Here is a 22,162-nt window from a genome sequence, read left to right on the forward strand (position 1 = left end):
TCATGCCTTTTTATGGTGTGCAGATCCTTGGTGCTTAAACACATTTGTGCCTCACTTCAGTGTGAGCAACTTTTTACTATCTTTCCATCTCTGGCAGCAGTGCCAACTTGGGCTCCAGCTTGTGGGTGCCCAGGGCACATGCCCCAGGCCCTGCCACATCATGACGTGATGTCATGACGGCGAGGCGCATGTGCGTTCTGGTGCCATGGTGGCAACTGGGCCAGGGCTTGCGAGCTCCGCCAGAGTGCCAGAGGTAAAGCGGTGGCTGGTGGCGGCATTGGGTGGTGCATGGCAGCAGAAAGGGGTGGAGCCCAGGTACCCACAGTGAGAATTTTGTGGGTGCCAGGGCCCCCTAGAGTTGGCGCCCTAGACCTCTGGCAGTGATTTATTGCCTTTGGGGTCACCCCGGGAACAGGGGCCACCCTTTGGGGTCACCCCCGGAACCTTGTGCTGTTGTGATGGCATCACAATATTGTTTAGATCTTTGTGGTGACAGAACACTACAGGTGGCCACTTCATGGGCAAATGATGATTTCACTATTGCAAAATCACTTTCCCTGGCACCTGGTGCAGCTGCTGTGTATGGTGCCCAGAGCACCCAGGACCAAAATGGGATGGAGGGGGCATTTGAGGTGAGTCACATGCTAATGCGCATTTTGAACCTCACAAACCTGTTTCTGACCACATGACATACCTACAGTCCTGATGCTTGATGGCAGAACTGGGCATTTGACTGCTGGAAAGAAACCAGTTGCCTAATAATCCCTCCTGCCTGAATTGGGGCTGCACTGAACTGTCAAGGATTGTTTCTCAGTCATTTCATCCAGCACTTAATTATTCTCTTGCCTTGGTTATATTTCTGGGAAGAGAAGAAATCTAGGATCACCTTCTGGATTCTACCCTACTGGTAGAAATGGAACTACGTACTCCAAAGCAAGACCCTTCACCCCCAGTCTTGTCGGGGGGGGGGGTAAGATACCATGGCCCCTGAAAACAGAGATTTGTGAAAATGCTGAGAGAAAATTCACTGGTGCAATCTTTAGGAGCAACTCTAAAATACAGATCAAAATAGATATAATGACCTGATTCCTTCTTGCAAGGCTATGTATGAGCATGTCTTATGTTTGCAAACACTGAGACTTTTAAATTATATTTCATTATGAAAAAACAGAAAAGTTACATTTAGGGACAGTACATTAACTTAATAAAAGTCAACAGACACATTTATGAATCAAGAGTCTGTTATAAATTACAAATGGAATGGAAGTTTATTTAATCATAGAATCATAGAATCACAGAGTTGGAAGAGACCACAAAGGCCATCGAGTCCAACCCCCTGCCAAGCAGGAAACACCATCAGAGCACTCCTGACATATGGTTGTCAAGCCTCTGCTTAAAGACCTCCAAAGTAGGAGACTCCACCACACTCCTTGGCAGCAAATTCCACTGTCGAACAGCTCTTACTGTCAGAAAGTTCTTCCGAATGTTTAGGTGGAATCTTCTTTCTTGTAGTTTGGATCCATTGCTCCATGTCCGCTTCTCTGGAGCAGCAGGAAACAACCTTTCTCCCTCCTCTATGTGACATCCTTTTATATATTTGAACATGGCTATCATATCACCCCTTAACCTCCTCTTCTCCAGGCTAAACATGCCCAGCTCCCTTAGCCGTTCCTCATAAGGCATCGTTTCCAGGCCTTTGACCATTTTGGTTGCCCTCCTCTGGACACGTTCCAGTTTGTCAGTGTCCTTCTTGAATTGTGGTGCCCAGAACTGGACACAGTACTCCAGGTGGGGTCTGACCAGAGCAGAATACAGTGGCACTATTACTTCCCTTGATCTAGATGCTATACTCCTATTGATGCAGCCCAGAATTGCATTGGCTTTTTTAGCTGCCGCGTCACACTGTTGGCTCATGTCAAGTTTGTGGTCAACCAAGACTCCTAGATCCTTTTCACATGTACTGCTCTCAAGCCAGGTGTCCCCCATCTTGTATTTGTGCCTCTCATTTTTTTTGCCCAAGTGCAATACTTTACATTTCTCCCTGTTAAAATTCATCTTGTTTGTTTTTGCCCAGTTCTCTAATCTGTCAAGGTCGTTTTGAAGTGTGATCCTGTCCTCTGGGGTGTTAGCCACCCCTCCCAGTTTGGTGTCATCTGCAAATTTGATCAGGATGCCCTTGAGTCCATCATCCAAGTCGTTGATAAAGATGTTGAATAAGACCGGGCCCAAGACAGAACCCTGTGGCACCCCACTAGTCACTCTTCTCCAGGATGAAGAGGAACCATTGATGAGCACCCTTTGGGTTCGGTCAGTCAGCCAGTTACAAATCCACTGAGTGGTAGCATAGTCAAGACCGCATTTTACCAGCTTCTTTACAAGAATATCATGGGGCACCTTGTCAAATGCCTTGCTGAAATCAAGGTAGGCTACATCCACTGCGTTCCCTTCATCTACCAGGCTTGTAATTCTGTCAAAAAACGAGATCAGGTTAGTCTGACATGACTTATTTTTCAGAAATCCATGCTGACTATTGGTGATCACAGCATTCCTTTCTAGGTGCTCACAGACTGTTTGCTTAATGATCTGCTCCAGAATCTTCCCTGGTATTGATGTCAGACTGACTGGGCGGTAATTATTTGGGTCCTCTCTTTTCCCCTTTTTGAAAATAGGGACAACATTTGCCCTCCTCCAGTCTGCCGGGACTTCGCCTGTTCTCCAGGAATTCTCAAAGATGACTGCCAGTGGTTCTGAGATCACATCTGCCAGTTCTTTTAATACTCTTGGATGCTGTTCATCTGGCCCTGGAGACTTGAATACATCTAAACTAGCCAAATATTCTTGTACTATCTCCTTAGTTATTCTGGACTGTGTTTCCTTTGCTGAATCATTTGCTCCAAATTCTTCAGGTCGGGCATTGTTTTCTTTATCGGAGAAGACTGAGGCAAAGAAGGCATTGAGGAGTTCAGCCCTTTCTGTGTCCCCTGTTTGCATTTCACCATCTTCTCCTCTGAGTGACCCCACTGTTTCTTTGTTCTTCCTTTTGCTACGAACATACCCATAAAAGCCTTTTTTGTTGCTTTTAACCTCTCTAGCAAGCCTGAGTTCATTCTGTGCTTTAGCTTTTCTGACTTTGTGTCTACACGTGCTGGCTATTTGTTTGAATTCCTCTTTGGTGGTTTCCCCCCTTTTCCATTTTTTGTACACATCCTTTTTTAATCTTAATTCAGTTAAAAGTTCTTTAGATAGCCACCCTGGTTTCTTTAGGCACCTTCCATGTTTCCGTCTCATTGGTATTGCCTGACGTTGTGCTTTTACTATCTCCCTCTTAACAAACTCCCAGCCATCATGAACTCCCTTTCCTTTTAGTATTGCTGTCCATGGGATCTCACCCAGCACTTCCCTAAGTTTTATGAAGTCGGCTTTCTTAAAGTCAAGAAATTGAGTCCTAGTATGCTTGGCTGCTCCTTTCCGCTGTATAGTAAACTTCAGAAGAGCATGATCACTCGCGCCTAATGATCCTTCCACTTCTACCCCACTAACCAGGTCATCAACATTGGTTAGGACCAGATCTAAAATGGCTGTTCCTCTTGTTGCTTCTCCCACTTTCTGGACAATGAAGTTGTCTGCAAGGCCAGTGAGGAATCTGTTTGACCTTATGCTCTTGGCTGAGTTTGACGTCCAACAAATATCCGGGTAATTGAAGTCCCCCATTACTACTATCTCCCTTCCTTTTGCATGCTTGGCCATCTGTTCCAGGAAGGCATCATCTATGTCCTCCGTTTGGCTTGGGGATCTATAGTAAACTCCCACAATGAGGTCTCTGTTATTCTTCTCTCCCTTAATTTTGACCCAAATGCTCTCACTTTGGCTTTGAGGTTCTAAATCTTGGATCTCTTCACAGGTATACACATCCCTGACATATAACGCCACTCCTCCTTTCTTGTCTGGTCTGTTTCTCTGAAATAGATTGTATCCCCCCATTATTACATTCCAATCGTGGGACTTATCCCACCAGGTTTCAGTGATGCCTATTATGTCATATTTAGTTTGCTGTACCAAGAGCTCAAGCTCATCTTGTTTATTTCCCATGCTTTGCGCATTAGTGTACAGACATTGAAGTCCATTAATCATTCCGCCGTGTCTCTTATTTAAGGATTTTTTCCTCCCTCCACTAGGTCCGCGTGCTGTTTGCTCCATTTGGTCTATGACATTTGGATGATCATCTTCATCAACTGATAGACTCCTACCTTCAGGAGCACTGTCTCCCTCCCCCACATTAGTCAGTTTAAAGCCCTCCTGATGAGGTTTCTGAGATTTTTGGCAAAAACATTTTTCCCAACCGTTGTGAGGTGCAGCCCATCACTTGCCAGAAGTCCATCTTCAAGAAACTGTAGTCCGTGATCTAAGAATCCAAACCGTTCCTGTTTACACCATTTGCGAAGCCAGCTGTTCACTTCCACTATTTTCCCCTCTCTCCCTGGGCCACGTCGTTCAACTGGGAGGACAGACGAGATGACAATTTGTGCATTTAGTTGCTTCAATTTCCTGCCAAGAGCCTCGTAGTCTCTTTTGATCTTCTGGAGGCTATTGCTTGCAGTGTCATTGGTTCCCACATGAACCAAGAGGAAGGGGTATTTGTCAGTGGGTTTTATGATTCCTTGCAGTCGTTCAGTTACATCTTGGATCTTAGCCCCGGGGAGACAGCACACTTCCCGAGACATCTTGTCAGGCCCACAGATCACTGCTTCTGTTCCCCTCAGTAGGGAATCCCCTATCACCACTACACACCTCCTCTTGGGTTTGGTCGGGGTTCTTCCGTGAGCTGTCCGTTCCAGGGTCGCCTGCACATTCCCTGAGGACTGACTTTGCTGCTCGTCTTCATATACCTGATCGACTGTAATGAGGGAAAGATCCTCAAATGGAATCTGCTATTCGTCTTCCATGCTAGGGGAGAGGACCTCAAAGCGATTGTGTATTTCTAAACAATCAGAGTGAACCCTGGGCCTCCTACTTCTTTGAATCACGTTTCTCCATATATCTGGCTCCTGTGTTGGTGAACTATCCTCCTTCTCAGGGGAGTCCCCTGTCTCCTCCCTGGTGGAGACGGTGTGCTCTGTTGCTTCCAAGAAGAGCTCCAGCTCTCTAATTCTTTGGAGCGTAGCTACACGTTCCTCCAGTTGCTGGACTTTGTCTTTTAAGAGGGCAATCAACATGCAATTGCTGCAGGTAAAGCTGCCTGCAACCTTTGGCAAGATGGCAAACATTGCGCAGGAATCGCAGGCGACTGCAGCTGTTCCCTCCCCTTCCATCTTGAGATCGTGTCGTTGGGGGTGGCTACAGAGGTCCTCCATCATAAAAAGCTTGAAGACAGGACAAATAACTTCCCCCACAAAAAAACCCTAGGTCTCCCCCAACAAACGTTTGAGACTAGCTCCCCTAAATCTAAAAGATGGGTATAATTGCGCGCTGCGAGGCGCGCGCCGCTGCCCTGCAAACACACACACAAAGAAACACACACACACAAGAAAACCCTTTTTGCTCCTTCTTCAACTGATGTCCTGCAAACTCTGATAAGCTCCTCCCACAGCTAATCCCCTGCCTCAACAGAAACCCTGCCCCCTCTGACCTTTACACAGGGAAAACAGCTAATCAGCCACAAAGAAACACACACACACAAGAAAACCCTTTTTGCTCCTTCTTCAACTGATGCCCTGCAAACTCATAATCATAATCTTCCTTTTCTCAACATTTATAGAGAACAATACAATGGTACCTCGGGTTAAGAACTTAACTCGTTCTGGAGGTCTGTTCTTAACCTGAAACTGTTCTTAACCTGAAGCACCACTTTAGCTAATGGGGCCTCCTGCTGCTACCGTGCCACTGGAGCATGATTTGTGTTCTTATCCTGAAGCAAAGTTCTTAACCTGAAGCACTATTTCTGGGTTAGCGGAGTGTGTAACCTGAAGCGTATGCAACCCGAGGTACCACTGTACCTAGAAAGCTATATGCAGGATATTCTATCAATTTTTGACTGCTGGGAAACTTGGCTTGAGAATATTAATAGCTAGCTTGTTCCTAATTGTCTAGATCAGGGGTCAGCAAACTTTTTCAGTAGGGGGCCAGTCCACTGTCCCTTAGACCTTGGGGGGGAGGGCAGACTATTTTTTTTTTTGCGGGGGGAGGACGAATTCCTATGCCCCACAAATAACCCAGAGATGCATTTTAAATAACAGCACGCATTCTACTCATGTAAAAACACGCTGATTCCCAGCCCGTCCGTGGGCCAGATTTAGAAGGCGATTGGGCCGGATCCGGTCCCCAGGCCTTAGTTTGGTCTAGATTGCTAGTTCCCCCATGCCCACCTTGAAGCTGTGTTTATCTTCTGTACAATCCCATCTTCTGAAATCTGTTTTTGCTGGGGGCCCCTGACAATAGTAGGCTGAATGGTGCTGCCATTGGTGCTGCCCTTTCAAGGCCTGTATTTTCTCTTTATACTATGTTTGTGCTAATCCACTGTCATACCAGCCCAAGTCTGCCCATGCTCCATGGTGAGGCAAGCCTTGGAGGCAGGCAGCAGGGCAAGCAAGCAAGAGGCCAGTGGGCGAGGGAGCTGCGTTTGTGGAGATGGGGGCCTTGAGGAAGAAGGGGGGTGTCCGTGTGGGCAAGTGAGAGAGGGCAAATGAGCTGGGTTTGCCACAGCGGGGGCTGAGCAAGTGGGATGGGCCAGGGGGGCACAGGGGGGCGAGAGATGGGCTTGTAGCAGCAGGGGGAGTCCAGTGAGAGGGGAGTGGGCTGGTGGGGGAGGCAAGCTGCAATTTGATGGGGAGTAGGGCTTAGAGGAGGGGCGTCCTAAAGGGAGAGGGGCTTTGCAGGGGGAGGTTGGTGAGCGAAGTGAGCGGTGGCATCAGCCCCTAGTGAGCACACCTAGAGACTCCAATCTTTTAACTTTCTCCTGCTTTTGATATTGCTTCTTGTTTATCATGGTCTTCTGCAACTTTGTCTCCTTTTTAGTTGTGAGATATATTGCCTGTTCACATTTTGCTTTCTGCCTGTCTTGTCAGTTTTCAATAATATTTTTGAAGGCAATTCCTTTCATTCTTTTTTTAAAGATGGAGGCCACTAAGTTTCTGTTCTTATCTTGTAACTCTTTTGATTTTAGACTTTGTCTGCAGATGATCCCATCAAGCTTGTGTGACTTTAACTCCCATGTTGACGCTCTTTCTCGACTTCTATTTCTCTGACACTTCATCTGGCAAATTTCATAGCAGATGCCGACTCTGTCTTTGATGCAAGGTTTCTGTTTTGTGATCAATCATGGGCTTGCCTTTATATTAGCTCTCTTTTTGTACCACTTATTTAGGCTATTTCCAAATCATGTTTATCTGCTTAAAATCTCCAAATTCATCCCTGTGTAGCTGCTTCTGAAGACAAGTTCAGTTACAGAATGAATGTGTCTTGTTCCCTCCTCTTCCCCCGTCTCCTCCTCCTGCCCTTTGGAGGGTTGGGGCCCCACCGGAACCACGTGGATGGTGTCCAAGTGTCCGGACTCCCTCGGCACCATCAGGCTTGGCCCAAGGATGGTAGACTCCAAAGGAAGATGGGGAAGAAGGGGAGCTGGGCAGCGGCTGGGAGACCTGGAGAGGCCCCCCCATACTTACTAGCTTTCAGGGACTGTACTGTACTGAGGAAGAATGGTGGGAGCCGCCCCCTCCCCCGATCCTGATCCCAATCCTGAATATTATTTAAGGTCAGCAATATCTCAGGAATATCCAGTGGATTTGTCAGGCTAAGTATTGAATCAAACATTGCCTGAACAATTCATTTTCATGCTGTGATTCAAAAACTTTCACAAAAAGGCCAGAAAATCTCCTTTTTAAAGTAAGTAGTAAGTTGATGTGCCTTTCTTTACTAATACTAATGTTCCAATGAGCTGATCTGCATTGCAATATAAAAGGATGTTTCAATGTAAATTCTTTCTCCTTATCTGTATTGTAGCACAAACAAAGATGTTCAAATCATATGTGCTTTCTTATCTCCAATCCTCTTTTCTTTTATTCATATTTATCAAAATAAAAAATATAAAATAAAAAATATAAAATAAAAAAATTCCTTCCAGTAGCACCTTAAAGACCAACTAAGTTAGTTCTTGGTATGAGCTTTCGTGTGCATGCACACTTCTTCAGATACACACTGAAGTATCACACTGAAGATACACACTGTGTATCTGAAGAAGTGTGCATGCACACGAAAGCTCATACCAAGAACTAACTTAGTTGGTCTTTAAGGTGCTACTGGAAGGAATTTTTTTATTTTGACTATGGCAGACCAACACGGCTACCTATCTGTAACTGGACTCATATTTATCACAAGGCCTTAAATGCAGAAGATTAACAGAGCCCCCCCCCCCCATCTTCCATACCCCTTTTGACCTTTCAGGCTACAGCTCATGGCATAAAACAGTAGTGGATAAAAACAGAATGATTCCTGTTTACCACAGACAAGCTGATAGAAAAGTGTTGTTTCTACATCTGCAGTCACTTATGATATAGAAGCTTGTTAGTCCATTTTAATTTTTTTGGATGGGGGGGGGAAATGTCTGACCACTGTCTCTCAGTCTAACTTACCTCATAAGGTTGTTGTGAGGAGAACATGGGGAGGGAGAGAACCGTGCATACACCCTTGAACTGCATGGAGCAAAGTTGGGAAATAGATTTAATACTAAATAAAGAATAAATTAATCAAAGGAGAGAGCACAATACCACAGTGTACCCTCCTTTAAGGTTGCTTCAGTTCCAGGGAAATCTCAGAGACCAGATTAGTTCCAATGGGACTGACATAACAGAAGCCACTCTCTGCTGTTTCTCTCTTTCGCCACTTTATAATTCTTGAATAACGACTCTTTGCATGATCACTCTGGCTGGGGATGCCATTCTTGCTTGCCCTGACAGAGTTACTCAGCTCCACCGCAGAATCATCAATATAAATGTACTTAGTGAACTAGTAAGGTACCGTAATTATGATTATTCAAATTTGATAAGTACCAGGGGTTTTTTTTGTTTTTTTTGTTTGTTTAGATGTAGTTGTCCAGGTTTATGTGGGGAATTTGCAAGGCAAGGGAACTGAACTCACAAATTACTGATGCTGAGGATACTGTCTTCTTTAGGCTGAATTCTGCACTCATTTCTTAGGAGCCACATCTACTGACACTTCTCAGCAAACATACAAATGCATCATGCTTCCCTTTTCTCTATCCTCTATTTTATATTGTGAGCTGGTTTAGGTAAGAAGAGATTTCCCTTTTGTAGCAAGGACTGACTAATTTATTAGATTTCTTTAAAGCATTTCACAAAGATATATCTATAAACGGAGCAACATCCATCACCAAACTAGGCATCTCAGTTCCAAATCTGAAAAACTGGAATTGTAGAAAGGTATGACTGTTGGAACAGTGCAAGCAGGTGAGGCAATTCTTACATTTAACAGTATGACAAAAATAATAAGCATAATGATAGGTGGTGGGAAGTATATATTTAAGGTAAATTCCTTCCATTTTATTCCAAGGTTCTTTTAACAATACTTGGTATTTTTGCAAACCTCAGAATTCTCTCTGTAGCATGTGGATACCTTCTCTAGTTCTCAGTGGTCCCTTTTTGGTTCTAGTTCTGTTAGGACTTACCATCTGTCTGAAGGAGTTGTAGAAGTACAGATGGGAGCACATGAACCTTGTTGAAGCCACGTGGCCATTTTGTCCCCAAAATGTGTCACACAGTTTCACATTAGTGAAGCCACAACTTCCACACTGGATTTCACTTTGGACAGAATTCTGCTGCAAAACTATGCAGAAGAGCACGGAAGAGAAAGCACAAAAACTCTACATTCTCTGTAGCATCTAATAGGAAACAATCTGTAGGCCTCTAAAAGGGAGAGGCTGGCTCTTCTCTATTGGTCCGGATTAAATGCTTAAAAGGGGCTTGGGCTGGCATTGTGATGAGGGCCAACAATTCTGTGATAATCTGGAAGCCCTCAAAGTTGCTCTCTCTTGCTCACCTTCCAATCATTACAATGTAAATGGGGCATCCACTACAATGTCTGCAACTCTCTCTGCTGAGAGTTAAAATATTTTACGCTACTAAAATAGCAGCCCCAATCACCACTGAATGCAAAGGTAATGTATGTGCTATTAGACAAAGTACCTGATCCAGCAAATAGTTAAAACACTTCTAAAGGATGACCTAAAAGCACTCCAGGAAAATTGCCCTTAAATTTTAATTGAAATCGCTTAAAATAATAGAGGCAATTCGTATTTATTACATATAATAAAAGGCATAATTGCATTACTTTCTGGAGCACTTTGCAGCAACAATCGTTATATGACAGTGCAAGGAGAAGACACTGACAATTATTTCCTCAAGCTGAGCTCCCCCCCCCCTTTTAAAACAAACCCCACAGGATAAAAGCTCTGTGTAGCTGAAGGAAGATGGGCATCCTAATTTTGCCAGATATCTGTTTCAATTATTTTTAAGTGTATTACTTATAATACTATTCAGGGATCTAGGTAAATAAAGTGAAGTGGTAGAAGCAGAGGACCCTGAGACTGTGAGAAGAGCCTTCTGGATCCAGCCAGGGGCCCCCCTAGTCCAGCCCCCTCTTCTCCCAGGGGCCAACCAGATGCCGGGGGGGGAGGGGAACCCTCCATGAATCTATGATCCTCCATGATCCTCTCTCAAAGCCATCCAGACTGGGGGTCACTGCTGCCTCCTGCCAGAGGGAGCTCCACAATTTAATTGTGTGATGTGCGCAGAAGCACTTTTTTAAAAATCTGTCCTGAATCTATCAACATTCAGCTTCACTGAATTGCCATGAGTGGGGGGGGGGCCTTTTCTCTACCCACTTTCTACATGCCATGCACAATTTTATAAACTTCTACCATGCCCCACTTCTTGCCCTTTCTCTGAACCACGGAGTCCCAGATGTTGCTCTGCCCCCTTGTTCATTTGGGCTGCCCTTTCCAATTCTGCAATATCATTTTTGAGGTGAGGCAACCAGAACTGTGCCCCGTATTCCACATGCAGGTCACAGCAGAGATTGGTACAAGCACACCATGATATCAGCAGTTCTATTTCCATTCCTTTCCTTAGGATTCCTTGTGTGGAATTTGCCTTTCCCAATGCTGCCCCACCCTGGTTAACCCTTTCATCAAGCTATCTACTACGACCAAGCCTGGTCCCTCAGCAGCTCCTGTTCAGACCCCAAGAGTGTAGAAGTGAAATTAAGATTTTTTTTTGCCACAACATGCATCCATTTGCATTTGTTTACCTTGAAATGCATTTGCCATTTTACCTTCCATTCACTCAGTTTAGAGAGGTCCTTTTTCTTTTAAAAATCTCTTTTTCTTTTAACAACCTCGAACCATTTAATATCATCAGCAAACTTGGCCACCTCACTGCTCACCCCAAGCTTGTTTGTGAACAAGTTGAAAAGCCCAGGGCCCAGTTGTGATTCTTGGGGGACTCCACTTTCGACATCTCTCCATTCAGAGGAGTGACAATTTATTCCTACACTTTGCATCCTGCAACTTAAACTGAGGGGGGGGGGAGTTAGCTTTGAAGATACATCTTCTGCATCAAATGACATTGTAAGCCTTCCATGCATATGACTAACAGTGGAGGTAAATTTATATGGTAGGTGCTACTTGGACAAATTATGAAAGGGATTTCAAGAGGAAGCACAATGGGGTTTAGAAAAGGGAGGCTAAATTTGTAAACTGCCACAATAGTTTTTCCTAGCGCAAATTTGGTGGTTCCTGTTTGTGGGGGGGGGGACTATCCAAGGAATTTGGAGGAAAGTAAGATTGGCTATGCCAAAACCCAATGAGAGTCTCCTTGACATCTGAATGTAAGGCATTCCACAGGGAGCGTGCCACTACCAAGAAGGCCTTACCATAGAAGCAGAGAAAATGATGCATAAAGTATTAAGTTATACAAACTAGGTAGATTTACGTAAGTCAAAGAATTAAGATTTGTGCTGTGAAGCTGTGTGTCAGCATCAAGAGGCACATTGTCTTTACGTTTCATAAGGTTGATGCATACACTCCATGATGGTTGAGTTTATGTGGAATACAAAACTGAAGCAAAACAATGTGTAGGGGGAAGCAAATGTTTCCTCTTATTTTCCCTGCAATTAGTGTTTTTTTGTCAGTCCTTTCCTGTTAACACAGATGTGCTTTGCGGCATACTGGATTTCTCACAAAAGAAAAGATTATCATTAATAATATGCTTCATCATACTGAGTAACTCACAATTGCTTGCAAATAATAAAAGTCTAATTGTGAAGACTGAAATGGGGCTAATAGCTGCACTCTTCTGTTTGGAAGGGGGAAAAGAAAAGGGGGGGCTTAATTTTAATCCCATTATCCCCCCCCACTCCACCACCATCCAGCATTTCAGTGAAAAGCTAGATGGTTATAATGCTAAGCTAATAGCTTTACTGTTCCCTGCCAACGTTGTCAGAGAGAAAGGACTTCTGTGTCAGGTAGCTGACTTTGGTCATCTTTGCTCAATACAAACATGGATAAGAAATTAGTTTGCAACTATGGATAGATACTCACCCCCCCCCCCAAACAATCTAACATAAATTGCAACAAAGCGTGTTCTTTTTCATAGAGAGCACGTGTTGCGGTCGGGTCTGACAGGCCACCCCTCTGTTGCTGGGCGGGTTAGTATGGATGACCATCTGCAGTGATTGGGCGGTTGGGTTACTGGGCAAATTTTGGTGTTGCCATTTAGGGGGATGGACCAAAGGTAATGAAATCAAGTCACGCAGCACTGACAGGGCTCTTTTGCTGCATGCATCAGTTCACCCGCCCACCCTCCCTAATCTAGCGCTATCGCTTTGACCTTGCTATGCCTGCCATGGGGTCATCTGCTTTTGGGGCAGAGGCCTGGTAGGAATTGTGTCCATTTGGCTGATTGGCTGGTGCCATTTGGTTTTTGCCTACTGCGTAGCAAATTGTCACAACTTGTAAGGTTGTGGTTAGGCATTGGTTAAAAAATTGGTTGGTGGAGGGGTAAGGATTGGCGGTGCCTGCCCCTCCAATGCTGCTGAGGAAAGGGAATTCCGTTAAAAGAATCCAGGGGCTTGCCATTCTTTCGTCCGTACCCCTGAAGGGGGCTTAGGGCCGCACAAGCCCCCAGGAGCATGTGGGGGGGGGGGAGAGGGCCTGGTGCCTGGCTCCATGCTCTCCCCAATATTGTTTTTCCTTACTGGCTTTCACTGGAATCCGGAAGTCAGTTCTGTCCCTGGGCGTGCGGACAGATAGTCATAACCAATGCCTTAGCAACCACTCACATTTATGTACTTTAATACAAGTTGTGGCCAAAATTATGCCAAAAACCTTAAACAAAAATTATGTGTGAATTGTGAATTATTTAGGGGTGGCTTGGGGGACCTCAACATGCAAACTCCCTTCACAGCCAATGGAAAAAGTTAGTTGCAACTAACAAGTTCTAAGGAAAGCCACAAGTCACTTCATCTAGGCTTAGACAATAATATGTGCCAGACAAGGGTGAGGGCAGCAAAAAGAGGGAAAGCTCAGGCAAACGGGGGCAAATGAGGGAGCCCCCCTCATTTTTGCATGTTTAAGCAACTGCTTAAATACAGTGGTACCTCAGGTTAAGAACTTAATTTGTTCCGGAGGTCCATACTTAACCTGAAACTGTTCTTAACCTGAAGCACCACTTTAGCTAATGGGGCCTCCCACTGCTGCCACACCGCCAGAGCACGATTTCTGTTCTCTTCCTGAAGCAAAGTTCTTAACCTGAAGCACTATTTCTGGGTTAGCGGAGTCTGTAACCTGAAGTGTCTGTAACCCGAGGTATGATTGTATAGGAGCTTTACCACAAAAAGTTGGCAATCCTAACTGAGGAAGAGAAAATATCTATTTTATAGAGTAGTCAAAGTATGTACATTCTAATGCATATTCACGATTTTGAGATTATGCTATGTCCAATAAAGACACACTAAAAGAGAGAGAAATATTTAAGATTATGAATTATATCCATTTTAATGTGTAAATGAAGCTGCATTTACAGCACACTGACCAATTTCTACTAAATTTCTAAGCCCATGTTGGAACATCTTTATGAGGCTATTAGTGTCAAGTGCTCTTCACAGCATTCCCTCTGAAATCCAGAGAGAAGGTCAAAGTTAGCAGGTTGTGTGGCTTGGGCATAAGCCCCTATCACCTTTTGGATATTCAAGTTCATGCTTATTACTGTCCAGTACCTACAAATATACTAAATATATAGAATTTTTACAGATGAAAGCTTATAGTGGTTGGTAGGTGCTTCAGAAACATATGCTTAACAAAACTCTTAATTGCTACAATTTAATGAAGATTTAGAAGAAGAGGATAAAAGATTCAAATTATCTGGCAGATCAAACAGAAAACAAAAACAATATTGCAATGTTTATTAACTATGTTCCCATCAATGAATGTGGTTCAAAGGGAAGGGAAACATGCCTGTGCTTTCTGTGTCTATAAATAAGGTTCTTTGAAAGCCACATTTATGTTGATCCAAGGTTATGTGGGATCGAAACACAGATGCCAAACATGCATTGTTTTTCTCCTTCTTTCAACAGATTTCCTTAAATCTAATGCTATTATTCACATCGATTCCAACTGGGGCAATGAGGAGCTGGGTGAATGTGAGAATTCTTCTAAGGTTCAACTGCAGAAGAATCTGGGGACTCATAATTCTTGCCTCTTGCATTAGGCCCCATGACACTTGCTTCTGGGCAAACTTCTTTGGCACTCCTATGTGATGCCATAATGCTGCACCCTTGCTTATCCCCACACCTTTGGTCTGGGTGGTCCTTGTGGGTGTGGGGAAGTGTGAGGCTGCTAATGATATGCAGGGCGTCACCACATATTTCACCTTCCTGGGGACACAAGGAAACAGGAGGCTGCTACTTGTGCTGGGAGCTGTGACTCAACTGCATGTAGAATTAAGAAGCACTGGACACAGAGTGAAAAAGGAGCACCAAGTTTCATTTCAAGAGTTGGCATCCTTTACACTACTGGGGGACGGATCTGGCCACCGCCACCAGTGAAGTCTGACCGGTGAGGCCACCCACCTGTCAACACAGTGGTGTCACATGACCCTTTTACGCATCAGGGGTTTTGCAGGAACCAACAATCTGCTGATCATCAGGTCTTGCTGAGCCTCTCACAGGAAAATTCTGCCTTGAGACCACTTTGCAACCATCAGCCGATTACAGGTAAATTACAGGCAGATATGCCAAGGGTTTTGTTCTATGTGCTTTTAAATATTGATTATTATTTAAATAAACATCTATAACTTCTTTATTTTTTGGCAAGATTTGATTAATTTGTCAGGCACAGCAAACTCTTCTGAGGCAAAATTATGCTAAATTTCAGAAGGAAGCTGCAGTCCTGCAAAAGTAGCATTTGTAGTTTTGGGATAGATAAAAAAAGGAAATCAGTTTATCTCTCCATGTGCTTTCTGTGCAATTGGTCTGAAAGGAGCAGGCCTGAATTTAGGTCAGAAACCTGCCAAATTGTAGACAAATAGGTCCAGGTGTTGTTTTGTGCCAAGTGCTTTTAAAGGTTTATTGAGAGGAGAACTAAAGGGATTCACTTTTCTCCCAGTGGTTTTGTTTGTGGGCTCTGATTTTATGGCATCACTTAGATTCCTTTAATGGTACTGCACAAACAGCAAGGGCAGTGGTTTGATTTGAAGAGGAGGCTGGTGTTGAGGCCTTGACTTCCCTTCCTCCCGCAAACCCTCCATGGTCACTTGCAGAAGTGTTTTTCTGCTTCTGCTGCTTCTCCACTCCGTGTGCTTCTTGCCCTTTGGCTGCCTGCCTTGGTAGCCAATCAGAAAGAGACTCCAGCCCTCTGGTGGAAGTCTGTGGCACTGCATCACCAGACTGCTCTGGCCCAGCTGTCCATCACAGTCGCCAACTCATCACAGGCTTCCCTCTGCCACCTATTTCATTTATGCATCTTATAATAAATATTTATAGACCTCCCTTCATACAAAAAAAAAAAAAATCAGGGCAGTGTGCAAAATATACAAAAATGAGAAAATACAATTTCAAACATTACAGAATAACCATATAAAGAACTGGCTCATCTTTAAACTACTGAATAGGCCTGTTTACCTAAACAAACAACCCCCCAAGAGTCACCTGAAGGTTAGAAGCGAGGATGCTGGCCAAGCCTCTGCTAGCACAGCAGTGCTTTTGTTCTGGGGGGGGGGGAGGCTGGGGGTACCCCTAAGCATTATGTGAATATAAGTTTGGCCTCATTGAGGGGCAGTATTTCAATATGAGTAGAAAAATGAGAGTACCTCTAAATTATATATATATATATATATATATATATATATATATATATATATATATATTGGGGGGGGGAGCACAACAGCACAGTATTCCATTGCATGGGTCCTAGTTCAGGGTTGGGGAACCTTTGGACTGCAAGCCAACCTTGTCTCACTAGGGAGTCTGATTTGGCGCAGGAGGTCATCTCCCTCAAACAACACCCACATCTCCATCAGCGGGCATCACCAGTAATGCCAGCAGTTGTGCAGGAGGGCAGAGTTCCATTCTCTGCAGGATTTAACCCCTGTGCAGCAGCCAGCAAGCAGGAGTTAGATGCTCCTCAGTTTGGCTGTGCATGCCTGGTTCCTCCTGGGAAAAGCATTTGGGCCCCTGCTCCCTGGGAAGAGGCACAGGAAGCGAAAGCAAGCAGAGCCGGGGTGGGGGGTTTCTGACATAGCTGCTCAAGGTAGAAGTCCCTTGCAGAACAGGTGTCTGCACAAAAGCAAGTAAGGTGGTTGCACACCCCTGTTGGAGCCAGGTGAAATTCTGTAATGGGGGGGGTGTGTGACTAACCATGCTCCTCCAGGTGACCTCAGTGATCAAGCTGGGATATAAGGGCTCACCCAGGCCTTAAGAATATGCTGGCCCCAGTTGTCCAAGGGTTTGTATATCAACTCAAGATCCTTGAACCTGGACCAGTAGCAGAGGAACAGCAAGTGCCTAGAAAGGGGAACTACCTGGAAGACTTGGGTGTTTGCTCTCTATGCCCTCATATGGGCCACTGAAGCAATGGGAAGGCCTAGGCTAAGCGGCTGCTTTGGGTATCAGGAAGGTATGCAAGTTTGCCATCTCCTTGCTGCTGTGGCAAACTGTGCAAAAGGTTTGCTACAAACGAGGCTATTTTCTCTCTTGAGAGACCAAATAACTTTAGGGAGAACAGAACATTAGTAATTCCTCCCAAATATTTTTGTTTTGTTCAAAAACATGGGCCTGAAAGAGAGGGGTGTTGATGACGCATGATGTGCTACAACAGGGTCATCTGACAGGCGCTCCAACTTACTGCATATGCTGCACATGAGCAACAGTCATGCTCCAGCTTTTTGGATGGTGATCATGTCACTAAGATTATATATTACTTACTGGATTTGCATATCACCTTTTTATCTTTTTAGGTGGCTTACATAGCACATTATATTTCTGCTGAAATTTCATAAGTATTGCAAGTAATTTATTCCAATCTCTCATGTCAGTCCTAAGCTTCCTAAATGCACCTTTTTATTTTTGAAAGTTTCATTACCAACCTATTATGCTGTTCGTAGTGGATACTTCTTGCAAATGACATGTGCACAAATCTCTTACCTCCTCGTTTGTTTAGCTTTGCGAAACCTGGTGCATAACTGTTGGATGCAGACGGCATAGATGATGAGCTGCTGAAGAAGGAGGGGGCCAGGCCTGAGACCAAGGGCTCCTCACATTTTTCTGAAAGACAAAGAAGAAGAGTGTTGTTTCAGGGATGCGTGTGCAACCACACTCCCCAGTCACACCAGTGCTCTGCAAACCATTCTGTTAAAAGTTATGCAAGCAGAATTTCCTGATCTGGACCTCATGCAGAGTAGGAATCCATAAGCTCCCCACACCAGGAAAGGATTTCCAAAGTTTCACTGCAAACTGTCTTTAAACTTATTACAAAAACATTGTAAATAAAAACCAGAGGATTGCTCATCAACAACTAGGAATGCAATCCATTTTTCTTTAGGTTCTTCCTTGTTAATATAGTCTAAGAACTATTCTCTGTCTGGTCCCAGAAAGAGATTCAAATAAGCAAGTTGCTAACAGCTTCTGAGAGAATCCGAGACTCTCAGGGATGAGCCATCGATTCCCATAACATTGGAACAAAGACTCCACCACAAGCACCTTCTGCACCTCCACATAACGTTTTATCATACCCTCCAACATTTCTCTAATGCAAATAGGGATGCCCTATTATATGCTGAGCGGCTTCCAGCATAATAAAAGCATAATAATATTTTTAAAACTTCCCTATACTGGACTGCCCTCTGATGGCTCGGGAACCAGCTAACTCCATGCCCTCCAACATTTCTCTGATGAAAATAGGAATGGCCTACCATACCTGCCAATATTTCTCCAATGCAAATAGGGAAATCCTAAGGAATAGCGGGACATTCTGGGATCAAATCAGAAACCAGGATGGCCTCTGTAAATCTGGGACTTTCCCTGGGAAATAGGGACACTTGGAGGATTTGTTTTATGCATATTGCATGTACAGCTTTTACGCATTCTAGGACACGTTTTAAGGAACATTCGCCACCTTGCCCCTGTGACTGAAGGGCCTGTGACATGCGTGCATGACATCAGCACGCCCCACAGTATGCACACAGGGTGCAAGCACACCTCATGGCATGTGTGCATGGCTACCCTGGAACTTGGGGGGGGGGCGGCCTTTCATCTGAAATTGGAGTGTGTGGCCCCCCGGCCCTCCCTACTTAGTGCCCCTGTTTTAGGGTATACAGAGCACTAGCCAGGCCTTTATGGCCTTGTTGTTGCCACTCTTGAACAGGATGTGACCTAGGAAACTCGCAATGCTGTCCTGCAGGAGCCTATTGAAGTAGATAACTTCCAGGGCATCTTGTTTGCTACCACAGCTCTTTTCATTGTGGGAGCCCACTCAGGCCCCCAAGAATACAGTCAAAAATCACCACTCTGTAATTATGCCATACCATACAAAGTCTCTCTATTGGTCAAGTCATCCTGACACCGGCGGCCCTCACAACAATCTCCCCTGCAGGCTGCTCTGTATGACCAGCATCCAAAACGCCTGCCGTAAAACTGCAATAATCCCCTCTCGCACCTGGCCAAGTGGCCAAGAATGCATAGAGTCATCCCGATTCTCCTCGTCATGCAGATGAGGCCCATCCTGGTGGCTGCACTTCTACCCACATTGTGAGGAGGAAGCCCACACCCTCCAACATTCCTCTGGGTGGAAATAGAGACATTTTTGTCCAAGGACTGTTGGAGGGTCTGCTTCCCCTTTGGCCCCTGTGCTTCTGCCACCGCCCCCCCCAAATTCTCACTCAACCTGCAACTGACCCTCATTGACCCCCCTCTTTCGGTCCCCCCTCAGCCCCTCCCAGCAGCAGGACACAGCACGTTCACTGCCTCAACAAGTACTTCTGGCCCTGGGACCCTGTCCGCCAACACACACACCTGCCCACTCCCAGGATGGGATCATGGGACAAGCGGGTGGCTGTCTCTGTCTGTCTGTCTGTCTGTCCGTCTCTCTTCTGCCCTGCAGCCGCCCTTTCAGCACCTGTGTTTCTGCTGCCCCCTGCCAGGAGTTCTCACTCTCCCCCCCCCACTGACCCCCTGTGCTCCCCTACCCCCCTCCCTGAGCATTTCCAATGGGACAGAGCACACACACACACCCTCCACCGCCCTGAGAAAACCCCTTAATCACAATTTTATTTTATTCTTTGGTGGCTTTACAAAAAGAAAAACACACAGCAATATATACATTTTAGAAAGGAGAAATATTTTTTAAAATAGAGATATATATTTTAAATCAGGACTCCTTGCGCTCTGCTCCGCTCCCCCTTTCTTCCCGCTCAGCATGGCATGCAAGCCTGGACCTGGGAGGTGGCAGCCTCTCGCCTTCCTCGCCTGCTCTCCAGTGGCCATGGAGAGGCAACGGGGGCGGTGGGGGCTCCATCTCAGCCACAGCCACTCGGGACAAGGGCCGGGTCATCCTCCTCCTTCCAGGAACAATCAGAAGCCAGGATGGCTTTTGTAATTCCGGGACTTTCCCTGGAAAATCAGGACACTTGGAGGGTATTCCAGCCTCTAGGATAATATTTAATAAGCAATGCATAGAAGCCACTGACACAATTTCCTGGCAATTTCCATACATGTCAATGGGTATTGTGCACACAAATTGTACATGGTGATTGGGGTAATCAAAATAGCAGCAACCTGTCCATGCTTAAGCCATGATTTATCAGGGAAAGAACTCATTTGCACTCTGCTAATCGCTAGAGATGCAGCAAGAAGTGAAATTTAAGAGGTCTAATCTGTGTTTGCAGTAATCTCAATAATCCTTTTAAGCGCTTTACTTCCATTGGACTCAGTACAGAGGAGAATAGGAGCCAGCTGCTAGGGGGCAAGGTCCCTTTGCCTCCTCCCATGAAATATTTGAGAGGGCAGGGCCTCCCCAAAGCTGATGGGCATTGCCATTCAAAGTGTGTGTGCACTGCATCATGTGATCGATTACGCATACAGGCACTCTGTGCAATGCTATCTTGCAAAAGGGGGGGGAGGGAAGAAATAACACTGATGCAGCGTTGCTTTTCTATATGGTATCAACTTTTGCAACCAGTGAAGAAGTTTGCAGGTGTATCCATTCTGAGCTAGTGTTTAGGAAGCCACTGGCTACGTGACGCAGTCATTACTAGTACCAAGGTGCAATATAGACACATATAAAAAAAATCTGCTGTGAAGATGCTTTTTTAAAAAAGTGTTTTGAAAAATATATTTAATTTGCCATAAGCTCACCTTTCCCATCTAGTGTTACATTTGTATAGATGCACTTTATATTTGCAGCTGTATAGTTGAGTCCCAAATGTTGTGTTATCATATATAACTGGAGCCTCACCAAGGTGATTCCAACATTGCAAGCGGTTGGACTAGATGACCAGAGGAGACCTCCAATGTTATTAGACGCTCCTTGCCAATATATGTTACAGCGTGGAATTTGTTTCTAATTCTATTTTTGAAGATGTGGGTCAAGAAAGAGAAACAAGCCTCCCTTCCATGCTAATAAATGTGGCGCCATCTATTTAGTCTCTCACAAGCTCTCTCTACGTAAATTCAACTCTAAATCAATTTGCGAGGTGAGAGAGAGGGAGATTCTCAAAATGAGCAAGCTGCTAAGATAAATTGCATTAAATCTGAGCACATAGCTTGCAATAGTGTGCACCATACATGAGCTAGCTAAGAAACAGAAATCAAAAGTGGCTTTTGCAGGGTTGAGGCAACATTTGTAACGTTGTCGGAGCTCTTCTATGCTTTTTCACTTAACCCTCGGCTGAAAGCCAGAGATGTTATAGATGCCACAAGGGAAAGATTCCAAGAAACGCAGAATCTTTTGACAGGTTTTGCTGTTTTTTTTCAGAAGGGGAAATATCCAATCTTTCACTTACTAAAAGTGCAATCCTCTAAGCCTTTCTGTTGCAGAGATACAGCAGCCTTCCTTATATAAGTCAATGTACAGTACTGTATCCTGTTAATCAATTATGGAACACTCTTGCCAGCCAGCGTGACAGCGGCAGCAAAGGAATAAACGCTACTCTATACCATTTATCTCAGTAAGGTGTTAACTTCAAAGACAACCTGGGACCATTTAAATGTTAACATTATGAAGCAACAGCAATCTTCCAGTTTACTCCACTTTGTCCTAATAAGATCTGGCAACAGTGTCTTTAGTTTCTCACATGCTCAGTGCAAGAAGAAAACAGGATCTGTTTTCTGTAGCCCCAAGGCAAGAAATCCACTTTTTTTGCAGTTCGGAACTGAGGGTGAAATGGACTGAAAACTATGGGGTGAATACGTCTGAGCCCCCTGTAAGCAAATCAGGAAGGGTCTCATGTTTGTACAACCACTCAGTAAACAAATCAGAACTAATGCTCAGTAGAGAAATTAATTATAATTAAAGGTGAAGGTGAAGGACCCCTGACAGTTAAGTCCATTCGCAGACGACTCTGGGGTTGCGACATCTCGCTTTACAGGCCAAGGGAGCCGACGT

The 22,162-nt window shown here is 44.8% G+C and overlaps 1 protein-coding gene across 1 annotated transcript in view; it reads right to left on the reverse strand.

Annotated features, from left to right (window-relative positions):
• CNTNAP2 (contactin associated protein 2) overlaps positions 1–22,162 on the reverse strand; it is a 1,119,417-nt gene that overhangs the window by 689,248 nt on the left and 408,007 nt on the right. Inside the window, exon 2 of the mRNA XM_082192749.1 lies at positions 17,707–17,826. Coding sequence (XP_082048875.1) covers positions 17,707–17,826 — 120 coding nt within the window. The remainder of the gene's footprint in view (positions 1–17,706; positions 17,827–22,162) is intronic.

Source organism: Podarcis vaucheri, assembly GCF_965113315.1.
Source record: "Podarcis vaucheri genome assembly, chromosome: 12".
NCBI lineage: Eukaryota > Metazoa > Chordata > Lepidosauria > Squamata > Lacertidae > Podarcis > Podarcis vaucheri.